The 12,747-nt window shown below is 48.6% G+C and overlaps 1 protein-coding gene across 1 annotated transcript; it reads left to right on the top strand.

The window, feature by feature from the left end:
• Positions 1 to 211: 211 nt before the first annotated feature.
• Positions 212 to 11,667, top strand: acmsd (aminocarboxymuconate semialdehyde decarboxylase; the record flags this gene model as incomplete). Its single annotated transcript, XM_079563727.1, has 11 exons — positions 212 to 227; positions 1,796 to 1,914; positions 2,660 to 2,701; positions 3,689 to 3,785; positions 7,119 to 7,168; positions 8,995 to 9,231; positions 9,618 to 9,711; positions 9,833 to 9,928; positions 10,077 to 10,249; positions 10,524 to 10,622; positions 11,605 to 11,667. Exons 2-11 carry the CDS (start codon positions 1,858 to 1,860, stop codon positions 11,665 to 11,667), a joined length of 1,008 nt encoding a protein of 335 aa, XP_079419853.1. The 5' UTR covers positions 212 to 227; positions 1,796 to 1,857.
• Positions 11,668 to 12,747: the final 1,080 nt, after the last annotated feature.

The following is a 12,747-nucleotide window of genomic DNA, read 5'->3' as shown; positions in this document are numbered from 1 at the left end:
AGCGCGTGTCAGAGCGCGTGTCAGAGCGCGTGTCAGAGCGCGTGTCAGAGCGCGGCTGGGCGCGTCATCCTGCCCGGGACACAGTGAGGGAACCGCGGCCTCTCTCAGCTGCTCTGCCCCGCACACTGCGCCTCCGCGGGGGGTGATGCAGATGTAGGCGGGACTCAGGCCACTCCCCCCGGGCTCTGGCCACGCCCCTGCCCGCCCCTCCGGAGGCTGAGGCGCAGGTCAGTCACTTTCCTCTCATTTATGCCTTTTCCCCTTTTTAACCCCTTCACTCCCACCTGAACCGAGCACATTTCCTCCAGTTTGGCTTTACCCCAATCCAAAAGCTTCTGGAAAAAAGGTGTGAAAATAGCGACAAAACTGAGACGAAAACAATGATGGAAATGTGACAAAAAAGTGAGAAAAAATTGATTAAAAAATGACAAAAAAGTTACAAAATGAGTTGAAACCCCCCAAAAAAGATAGAAAAATATGTGATGACGTGAGGAAAAAGATCCATTCAGATGAGTTTTGTAGGTCTTAGCTTTCAAATGAGGTAAAGCTGAACTGGAGGAAATGCTCTGGGTTCAGGCAGGAGTTAACAGGTTAATGCTCATGGACCCCCCCCCCCCCCCCCCCGCCCCCCCGTGCTGCATGTATGTACATATGACACTGTGGGTCATGTGCTGCAGATCCGAACAGCAGCTCTGCAGTTTTCTTTGTGTCCCTGAAGCACAGAGGCTGCAGTGCATTGTGGGAGCGGAGGAGGAGGGGGTGGTTCTGGGTCAGTGTCTTTATCAGATTTTATTTTCTTTTGTTTATTCTTTATCTAAGTTACGTTTTATATGTTTCATGTTGAGCAAATGAACAAAAAAAATCTTCTGTGACCCCCCGTGACAGGAGGGGGGGGGGCGTCGTGTCCCTCCCGGGGCCTCGTTGTGCTCCGGCCCTGGGGCAAGTTTATAGGTGTGTTTAAGATGCTGTTGCGCCGGCTACTCTCGCCGATCATCCAGGCGAGACGGGGGCGGAGAAAAAAGTCTGAAGCCCATGATCCGACCCTCCACATGCAGAACAACGAGAGCCTCAGATCAGCAGAGTCTCGTTCAGATATCACTTCATTTAAAGTTTATCCTAAATAAAAGTCCTTCACCTCCTGCTCTGTTTCCTTTACTCCAGAGACGTCATTCTTCATCAGAGGAAACTTTCCCATTTGTTTGTTTGTTCAAGTTTGTGAGATAAAATACGTCCTTTTAAATCATGAGTTTGTTCTGAAAAGCATCAAACATGAGCTCTATTTTAGGGGCGATGCAGAACTTTAATAGTTTCAGTCAGAGTTTATTAGTTCAGATCTAAAGAGGAGAGAGGAGGGGGCGGAGCACGTGTCTGATCACACAGACTCGTATCCAATCACCTGAGCGTGAGGACAGGTGGGTGTTTTCCCATCATGCACTGGGCCGTGGAGCCGCTGCAGTTCCTCTGGAGAGATGCAGCGGCTGATCCAGTCGGCTGCTCTCGTTGGGGTCTCAGATCTTTCCGTGCCCCACGTGCCCGTGACATCAGAGCCTCTGGAGCAAGAACAGAAATCTAACCGGCCCCGAGAGTCTGCAGTCGCTGTGAAACTGCTCCGTCTGGATCATCTCAAACACACCTAATGATTGACAGGGGGGGGCGTGTCCCTCCCGGGGCCTCGTTGTGCTCCGGCCCTGGGTCAGGTTAATGAGTGACAGGGGGGGCGTGTCCCTCCCGGGGCCTCGTTGTGCTCCGGCCCTGGGTCAGGTTAATGAGTGACAGGGGGGGGCGTGTCCCGCAGGTCGTCGTCCCTTAAAGGTCAGTCAATCATTGCAGCTGCAGGACGTTCTGCTCGGTGCCAACATGAAGATCGACATTCATAACCACATTCTGCCCCGAGAGTGGCCCGACCTCCGACAGGTACCACCTTCACTTTATATCAGAGGGTTATATGTACCTTTCACACGTCGAGTGGCCCGACCTCAGACAGGTACCACCTCCACCTTTATATTCACCATTCAGACAGGTACCACCTCCACCTTTATATCAGAGGGTTATATTCACCTTTAAGACAGGTACCACCTTCACCTTTATATCAGAGGGTTATATTCACCTTTAAGACAGGTACCACCTCCACTTTATATCAGAGGGTTATGTTTACCTTTAAGACAGGTACCACCTTCACCTTTATATCAGAGGGTTATATTCACCTTTAAGACAGGTACCACCTCCACTTTATATCAGAGGGTTATGTTTACCTTTAAGACAGGTACCACCTCCACTTTATATCAGAGGGTTATGTTTACCTTTAAGACAGGTACCACCTCCACTTTATATCAGAGGGTTATGTTTACCTTTAAGACAGGTACCACCTTCACTTTATATCAGAGGGTTATGTTTACCTTTAAGACAGGTACCACCTCCACATTATATCAGAGGGTTATGTTTACCTATAGGCCAGAGCAACGCCTCATTTGAAAGCTAAGACCTACTAAATCAATCTAAACTTTTTCTTAGATTTTGTTTGTTGTTAAATGTAACACGCCGAAAACGTGGCTGTAAACCTCAGTGGAGAAGCTTTTAGATTTGGGTGAAGCCGAACTGGAGAAAAAGTGCTTGATTAAATAAAAAAAAAGATAAAAAAGAATATTATTATGTGTTTCAGAGATATGGATACGGAGGCTTCGTGCAGCTGCAGATTCAAAACGTGAGTCTTTATCTCATTCATGTTCCAGGGCGATGGTTATAACAGTATTCATGTTCGAGGGCGATGGTTATAACAGTATTCATGTTCCAGGGTGATGGTTATAACAGTATTCATGTTCCAGGGCGATGGTTATAACAGTATTCATGTTCCAGGGTGATGGTTATAACAGTATTCATGTTCCAGGGCGATGGTTATAACAGTATTCATGTTCCAGGGCGATGGTTATAACAGTATTCATGTTCCAGGGCGATGGTTATAACAGTATGCGTGTTCCAGGGCGATGGTTATAACAGTATTCATGTCCAGGGCGATGGTTATAACAGTATTCATGTTCCAGGGCGACGGTTATAACAGTATTCATGTTCCAGGGCGATGGTTATAACAGTATTCGTGTTCCAGGGCGATGGTTATAACAGTATTCATGTTCCAGGGCGATGGTTATAAGAGTATTCATGTTCCAGGGCGATGGTTATAACAGTATTCATGTTCCAGGGCGATGGTTATAACAGTATTCATGTTCCAGGGCGATGGTTATAACAGTATTCGTGTTCCAGGGCGATGGTTATAACAGTATTCATGTTCCAGGGCGATGGTTATAACAGTATTCGTGTTCCAGGGCGATGGTTATAACAGTATTCATGTTCCAGGGCGATGGTTATAACAGTTTTCATGTTCCAGGGTGATGGTTATAACAGTATTCATGTTCCAAGGCGATGGTTATAACAGTATTCATGTCCAGGGTGATGGTTATAACAGTATTCATGTTCCAGGGCGATGTTTATAACAGTGTTCGTGTTCTAGGGCGATGGTTATAACAGTATTCATGTTCCAGGGCGATGGTTATAACAGTATTCATGTTCCAGGGCGATGGTTATAACAGTATTCGTGTTCCAGGGCGATGGTTATAACAGTATTCGTGTTCCAGGGCGATGGTTATAACAGTATTCATGTTCCAGGGTGATGGTTATAACAGTATTCATGTTCCAGGGCGAGGGCCGGATGATGAAGGATGGACAGTTGTTCCGTGTGGTTCAGGAAAACTGCTGGAACCCTCAGGCTCGGATCAGGGACATGGACCAACACGGTACTGCACTGTTCTGCACTGTCCTGTACTGTACTGTAATGCACTGTACTGCACTGTACTGAACTGTACTGTACTGCACTGTACTGCACTGTACTGCACTGTACTGCACTGTACTGCACTGTAATGTACTGCCCTGTACTGCACTGTACTGTACTGTACTGTACTGTACTACACTGCACTGTACTGCGCTATAATGCACTGCACTGCACTGCACTGCACTGCACTGTACTGCACTGTACTGCACTGTACTGCACTGTACTGTCCTGCACTGCACTGTACTGTACTGCACTGCACTGTACTGTACTGCACTGTTCTGCACTGTACTGCACTGCACTGTACTGCTCTATACTGCACTGTACTGTACTGTACTGTACTGCACTGCACTGTACTGTACTGTACTGCACTGTACTGTCCTGTACTGCAGTAAAAAAACACACTACTGCTGCACTTTTTAACCAGCTGAACCGAGCTAGTTTGGAAATCACTGCACTGTACTGCGCTATACTGCACTGTACTGTCCTGTCCTGTACTGTACTGTCCTGCACTGCACTGCACTGTACTGCACTGTACTGCACTGTACTGCACTGTGCTGCACTGCGCTATACTGCACTGTACTGTCCTGCACTGCACTGTACTGTCCTGCACTGCACTGTACTGCTCTACTGTCCTGCAATGTACTGCACTGTACTGAACTGCAATGTACTGTACTGTACTGTACTGCACTGTACTGCACTGTACTGTCCTGCACTGTACTGCACTGTACTGTCCTGCACTGTACTGCACTGTACTGCGCTATACTGCACTGTACTGCACTGCACTGTACTGCACTGCAATGTACTGCACTGTACTGCACTGTACTGTGCTATACTGTACTGTACTGCACTGCACTGCACTGCACTGCACTGTACTGTACTGCACTGCACTGTACTGTACTGTACTGTACTGCACTGTACTGTCCTGCACTGCACTGCACTGTACTGCACTGTACTGTACTGTACTGTACTGCACTGTACTGTACTGCACTGCACTGCACTGTACTGTACTGTACTGTACTGCACTGCACTGTACTGTACTGTACTGTACTGCACTGTACTGTCCTGCACTGCACTGCACTGTACTGCACTGCACTGCACTGCACTGCACTGCACTGTACTGTACTGTACTGCACTGCACTGTACTGTACTGTACTGTACTGCACTGTACTGTACTGCACTGTACTGTCCTGCACTGCACTGCACTGCACTGCACTGTACTGCACTGTACTGTACTGCACTGTACTGCACTGTACTGTACTGCACTGTACTGCACTGCACTGTACTGTACTGCACTGCACTGTACTGCACTGTACTGTACTGCACTGTCCTGCACTGTACTGTCCTGCACTGTACTGTACTGCACTGCACTGTACTGTACTGCACTGTACTGCACTGCACTGCACTGTACTGCACTGTACTGTCCTGCACTGTACTGTACTGCACTGCACTGTACTGCACTGTACTGCACTGCACTGCACTGTACTGCACTGTACTGTCCTGCACTGTACTGTCCTGCACTGCACTGTACTGTACTGCACTGTACTGCACTGTACTGTCCTGCACTGTACTGCACTGTACTGTCCTGCACTGTACTGTACTGCACTGCACTGTACTGCGCTATACTGCACTGTACTGCGCTATACTGCACTGTACTGTCCTGCACTGCACTGTACTGCGCTATACTGCACTGTACTGTCCTGCACTGTACTGTCCTGCACTGCACTGTACTGCGCTATACTGCACTGCACTGTGCTATACTGCACTGTACTGTCCTGCACTGCACTGTACTGCGCTATACTGTACTGCACTGCACTGTACTGTCCTGTACTGCACTGCACTGTACTGTACTGCACTGTACTGCGCTATACTGCACTGCACTGTGCTATACTGCGCTATACTGCACTGTACTGTCCTGGACTGTGCTGTCCTGCACTGCACTGTACTACACTGTACTGTACTGCACTGTACTACACTGTACTGTCCTGTACTGCACTACACTGTACTGTACTGCACTGCACTGCACTGTACTGCACTGTACTGTACTGTACTGTACTGCACTGTACTGCACTGCGCTATACTGCATTGTACTGCACTGTACTGTCCTGCACTGTACTGCACTGCACTGTACTGTCCTGCACTGTACTGTCCTGCACTGCACTGCACTGCACTGCACTGTACTGCACTGCACTGTACTGTACTGCACTGTACTGCACTGTACTGTACTGTACTGCACTGCACTGTACTGCACTGTACTGTACTGCACTGCACTGCACTGCACTGCACTGTACTGCACTGCACTGTACTGTACTGCACTGTACTGCACTGTACTGCACTGTACTGTCCTGCACTGCACTGCACTGCACTGCACTGTACTGCACTGCACTGTACTGTACTGCACTGTACTGCACTGTACTGCACTGTACTGTCCTGCACTGCACTGCACTGCACTGCACTGTACTGCACTGTACTGTCCTGCACTGCACTGTCCTGTACTGTACTGTACTGTCCTGCACTGTACTGCACTGTACTGTACTGTACTGCACTGTCCTGCACTGCACTGTACTGCACTGTACTGCGCTATACTGCACTGTACTGTCCTGGACTGTACTGTACTGCACTGTACTGCACTGTACTGCACTGTACTGCGCTATACTGCACTGTACTGCACTTTACTGCACTGTACTGTACTGTACTGTACTGCACTGTACTCCACTGCACTGTACTGCACTGTACTGCACTTTACTGCACTGTACTGCACTGTACTGTACTGCACTGTACTGTACTGCACTGTACTGTACTGTACTTTACTGCACTGTACTCCACTGCACTGTACTGCACTGTACTGCACTTTACTGCACTGTACTGCACTGTACTGTACTGCACTGTACTGTACTGTACTCCACTGCACTGTACTGCACTGTACTGCACTGTCCTGTACTGTACTGCACTCTACTGCACTGTACTGCAGTAAAAATACACACAACTGCTGCACTTTTTAACCAGCTGAACTGAGCTAGTTTGGAAATAACCAAATCTTAGAACAAAAGAACAAACGGGCGACAAACATGCACCGGAAAAGCAACAGTAACAAAGAAACAGTGACAAAAATCAATTGTTGACAAAAAAGTGCTGATGTCACGTGACCCTTCTGAAAGATGGCCGTTTAGACTAAACTCTCTCGGCCTCACCGAACATAGTTTTGTAGTTCTTACCGTTCAAATTAGGCCTTTAGGCTGCTTTTAGATTTGGGTAAAGCTGGACTGGAGAAGCTTTGATGAATAAGTTTGTGTGTGATCAGGAGTGAGTGTCCAGGCCCTGTCCACCGTCCCCGTCATGTTCAACTACTGGGTAAGACACGCCCCCAAACCCGTGACCCCGCCCTCTGTGACCCTGCCTCTCCTCTCTAACCCCGCCCCCTGTGACCCCACCTCTCTTCTTTAACCCCGCCCCAGGCCCGCCCTCTGTGACCTCCTCCCTCTGTGACCCCCTCCCTCTGTGACTCTGGCTCAATCCGAAACCTTCACATTGTAGCCTCTAAGCTCGAACACGAGCAACTAACTCCTTAACCTTTCATGGGGTCGACTGTTAGATCTGTGCAGTTCGGGAACTAGAGCTTCAGCTGCATTTGAACAATCCGTCCGTCCTTAAACAGGGGAAAGGGAAGTGACATCACCAACAGCTGCTTTTCTTCTTCTTTAAAGTTATTGGTGGAGTGCAGGCCAAACAAAAGTGCATGTCGCCCCCTAGTGTCCAACAACAACATAGTGTCCAAACAAAGACATTTAAGGAGAAAAATAAATCCAAATGATCCAAACATTTCCCTTTAGTGTTATTTTATTTCAGCAGCTGTTTCTTAAAGCTACAGCAGCAAATGATCCATGTGGCTTAAGTTTCTACTAAATGAAAACAAAAGCATTTAATCTGTTTCCTGAGTTTCCTCTTTAACACTGACATGTGACTGAGCTGTGGCGACGACAACATGGATTTATCACTTTATAAAGTTTGGCTTGTGCAGAATCTTATTATTTTAATATTATTATTTTTATTATTAAATGTGCTCCTGTCAATCAACAGTGGTTGCGCATGAATCACTGAGGGTGGGGGCGAGGGGGGTGGGGATTTGGCGCAGTGGCTTGTGGGATGGTACATAGCTCCTAATCACTGGTTAGTTAGCATCAGAGGTCCCTATGCTAAAGTGGCTATGATAGTTAGCATCAGAGGTCCCTATGCTAAAGTGGCTATGATAGTTAGCATCAGAGGTCCCTATGCTAAAGTGGCTATGATAGTTAGCATCAGAGGTCCCTATGCTAAAGTGGCTATGATAGTTAGCATCAGAGGTCCCTATGCTAAAGTGGCTATGATAGTTAGCATCAGAGGTCCCTATGCTAAAGTGGCTATGATAGTTAGCATCAGAGGTCACTATGCTAAAGTGGCTATGATAGTTAGCATCAGAGGTCCCTATGCTAAAGTGGCTATGATAGTTAGCACCAGAGGTCCCTATGCTAAAGTGGCTATGATAGTTAGCACCAGAGGTCCCTATGCTAAAGTGGCCATGATAGTTAGCATCAGAGGTCCCTATGCTAAAGTGGCCATGATAGTTAGCATCAGAGGTCCCTATGCTAAAGTGGCTATGATAGTTAGCATCAGAGGTCCCTATGCTAAAGTGGCCATGATAGTTAGCATCAGAGGTCCCTATGCTAAAGTGGCCATGATAGTTATCACCAGAGGTCCCTATGCTAAAGTGGCCATGATAGTTAGCATCAGAGGTCCCTATGCTAAAGTGGCTATGATAGTTAGCATCAAGGCTCCTTTTCCTAACCACTTCCTAACTGACTTACCAATTCGGAGGCAACTTGTCATGGCGGATGCTGACGCACATCCGGTTTGAGCTCTTAGCAATCTGACCGTTTCGGAAGCAGCCCCTGCCTCTCCTCTCTAACCCCGCCCTCTGTAACCCCGCCTCTTCTCTCTAACCCCGCCCTCTGTGACTCTGCCTCTCCTCTCTAACCCCGCCCCCTGTAACGCCGCCTCTTTTCTCTAACCCCACCCCCTGTAACCCTGCCTCTCCTCTCTAACCCCGCCCTCTGTGACTCCGCCTCTCCTCTCTAACCCCGCCCCCTGTAACGCCGCCTCTCCTCTCTAACCCCGCCTCTCCTCTCTGACCCCGCCTCCAGGCCCGCCCTCAGGACTGCCTGGACCTGTGCCGGCTGCTGAACGACGACCTGCGCTCCGTGATTGGCTCGGCTCCGCGGCGCTTCGTGGGCCTGGGGGCGGTGCCTCTGCAGGACCCCGCCCTCGCCGAGGTGGAGATGCGGCGCTGCGTTCAGGAGCTGGGCTTCCCCGGACTTCAGATCGGCTCTCACGTCAACGAGTGGGACCTGAACGCACCGGAGCTGCACCCGTTCTACGCCGTGAGTCCTGCGGCGGGAAACGTCTGTCTTTACCACGTTTACTCTCCGACTTTATCCACGTTTATCCAGGAGGCCACGCCCACGTCCACAGTTTGGACAATTATGGAACTTTTGGAAAAGTTAAAAAAGAAAAATTAAAAGTTTTGGAAACGTTTTTTTAAGAATTGAAAAAGTTTTGAAAATGTTGGTTATGGGAGTTTTGGGAAGTTTTTGGGAGTGGACCCAAAGACCTGCAGGTGTGAGTGTCTCATGTGTGACCTCCTGAACCCTGGGTTTGCTCCTGCAGGTCTGAGTGACTCATGTGTGACCTCCTAAACCCTGGGTTTGCTCCTGCAGGTCTGAGTGTCTCATGTGTGACCTCCTAAACCCTGGGTTTGCTCCTGCAGGCGGCGGAGGAGCTGGGCTGCTCTCTGTTCATTCACCCCTGGGACATGCAGACGGACGGACGCATGAGCAAGTACTGGCTGCCCTGGTTAGTGGGTAAGACTCATTACTACTACCAGTACTACAAGTACTACCAGTACTACTCTACTACGAGTACTACAATTACTACTTCTACTACGAGTACTGCTGCTGAAGTGCTTCTTGTTCTGGTGGTCAGGAATGCCGGCGGAGACGACCACAGCCATCTGCTCCATGATCTTTGGAGGCATTTTTGAGAAATTTCCCAAACTCAAGGTTTGCTTCGCTCACGGAGGTACAAACACTTTCCCTTTATAGAGAGAGAGACAGACAGACAGACAGACAGGCAGGCAGGCAGGCAGGCAGACAGACAGGCAGGCAGGCAGGCAGGCAGGCAGGCAGACAGACAGACCCTCTCCCCTTGTTCCTCCTCTGTCCCGCAGGAGGCTCGTTCCCGTTCACCGTGGGCCGTATCGCTCACGGTCACGCCGTGCGCCCCGACCTCTGCGCCGCCGACAACCCCGAGTCTCCGCTCAAATACTGCGGGAGCTTCTACACCGACTCCCTCACCCACGACCAGCGGGCCCTCAGGCTGCTGATGGAGGTCTGCGGAGAGGTGAGCGCTGGGCCTCCTCTGAGTCTCCTCTGAGTCTCCTCTGGGCCTCCTCTGAGTCTCCTCTGGGCCTCCTCTGGGCCTCTTCTGAGTCTCCTCTGAGCCTCCTCTGGGTCTCCTCTGGGTCTCCTCTGGGCCTCCTCTGAGCTCTAACCTAAACATCATCATTGCCTTCCTCTCCCCTCCTCTCTCTCCTCCTCTTCCTCTCTCTCCTCCTCTTCCTCTCTCCCCTCCTCCTCTCCTCCTCTCCTCCTCCTCCTCTCCTCCTCCTCCTCAGGAGCGTGTGATGCTGGGCACTGATTACCCGTTCCCTCTGGGGGAGCTGCAGCCCGGAGCGCTCATCGAGTCCATGGACGACCTCGGCCCCAAACTCAAGGTTCAGACTCTTTAAATATATACACACACTGCTCACAAAAACTTAGGGCACACTCAAAACACACAATGTAACTCCAAGTCAGTCAGATCTCTGTGATATCAGACTGTCCAGTTAGGAAGCCACGCTTATTGTGAATCAGTTTCACTTGGTGTTGTGGAAATTAGACAGACACAGGTGGAAATGAGAGACAATTAGCAAGATCACTCCAAAAGAGGAACCACAGACCATTTCCCCGTCTTCATCCTTTGGACCGTATTTTTGGAACACTTTTGCATTTGTCCAGTGTTCTCACCACTAGAGGCATCATGAGGAGCATCTACAACCCACAGAAGCTGCTCAGGGAGTGATGCTCATCCAAAATGGCACGTCCATTCGTGCTGTGGCAAGAAGGTTTGCTGTGTCTCCCAGCGCAGTGTCCAGAGCCTGGAGGAGATACCAGGAGACAGGCCAGTCCACCAGGAGACCTGGGGGGGGGCCGACCGAGGTCAACAACCCAGCAGCAGGACCGCTATCTGCTCATTTGTGCACGGAGAAACAGGAGAAGCACTGCCCGAGCACACGACTGAGGATGATACAGACTCGTTTGGAGGAATTTCTACAGAATTTGGATCAACCAGTGCCTGAGTTGTCACTTTGATTTTGACTATAATTTTGGATCCAGACCTCCAGGGGCTGAGAATTTGATTTCCATTTATCATTCTTATGTTATTTTGTTCTCAACACATTGCCCTACACTATGAATAAAGATTTTCATCTGAAAAATTGAATTGATTGACATCTAGGATGTGTTTTTAGAGTGTGCCCTAAGTTTTTGTGAGCAGTGCATTTATATTTCTGATATATGATATCACTTTCTCAGACTCTGACCCACCTGACCCACCTGACCCCCCTGACCCCCCTGACCCCCCTGACCCCCCTGACCCCCCCTGACCCCCCTGACCCACCTGACCCCCCCTGACCCCCCTGTCCCTGTGTGTTCCAGGACAGGCTGTTGGCCGGAAACGCGCTGGACTTCCTGGGCCTGAGTCGAGAGCAGTTCGAGTGAATCCGATGTTACTGATCATGAAGGAAGCTGAACTTTCTGTGAAGAAGAGACGGATCAATAAACATGTGAACGTGTGAAGAATGTCGAGGGTGAAACCGGCCCTGAGGAGGCATCTGGTCTCATCTCATTTTATATTGTTATGCCCCATTTCTTCCAATTATTTTACAAATGTTTCCTCAGATTCGACACTTAAGGATTTATATCTCCAGTATTCAGGACAATCACACGACAATAGTAATAATTTATTACACACTTTTCTAAACTTGAATGTTTGAAAGTGCAGTTTAAAACAAGCATCAACCCTGCAGCACATCAACAAACAACAAACAACAACAACAACACCACCTCTGTTTGCATCAAAACAAGATACATGTGGTAAAAACAAATAAATAAAACTCTTTTTTCTCACAAATCTGTTTTGCTTTTTCAAAATCTCGGCAATGTGCGTGTTTACGTCTGTGCGTGTGTTTGCGTCCGTCACTAGCACGGCAGAGTGGCGCCCTCTAGTGACGGAACAAAAGATAACTCCCGCCTGAACCGAGAGCATTTTCTCCAGTTCAGCTTTACCCAAATCCTGTAGGCCAGTGTAACACCTCATTTGAAAGCTAAGACCTACAAAACTAAATGGATCTTTTTCATCACGTCATCAGATTCTTTTCCATCATTTTTTTTGAGGGGGGGGTTTCAACTCATTTTGTAACTTTTTTGAATTTTTGTTGTCAAATAGTAAATTTTTTGTCACTTTTTGTCACATTTGTCCTTTTGTTGTCAGTTTTTTTGTCAATTAAAAGTTGAATAAACAATGTGGATTTGTGACTTTGCTGTTTGTTTGTGATGTTTAATCTCTTACCGAGGCTTACGCATGTTTCCTCCAGGTGGACTTTACCCAAATCTAAGAGCTTCTTGAAAAAAGCGTCAAAATAGCGGCAAAAAAGTGACGGCAACACGACAACAACGTGACGATAAATGTTAGATCATTTTGTGGGCCTTAGCTTTCAAATGAGGCTGTAAGCTCCAGTGGAGAAGCGTTTAGATTTGGGTAAAGCTGAACTGGAGACAACGTGCTCGGTTAAGGCGGGG

This window comes from Gobius niger (genome assembly GCF_951799975.1).
Source record: "Gobius niger genome assembly, chromosome: 9".
Classification (NCBI taxonomy): Eukaryota; Metazoa; Chordata; class Actinopteri; order Gobiiformes; family Gobiidae; genus Gobius; species Gobius niger.
This window is presented reverse-complemented; position numbering and strand designations above follow the sequence as displayed.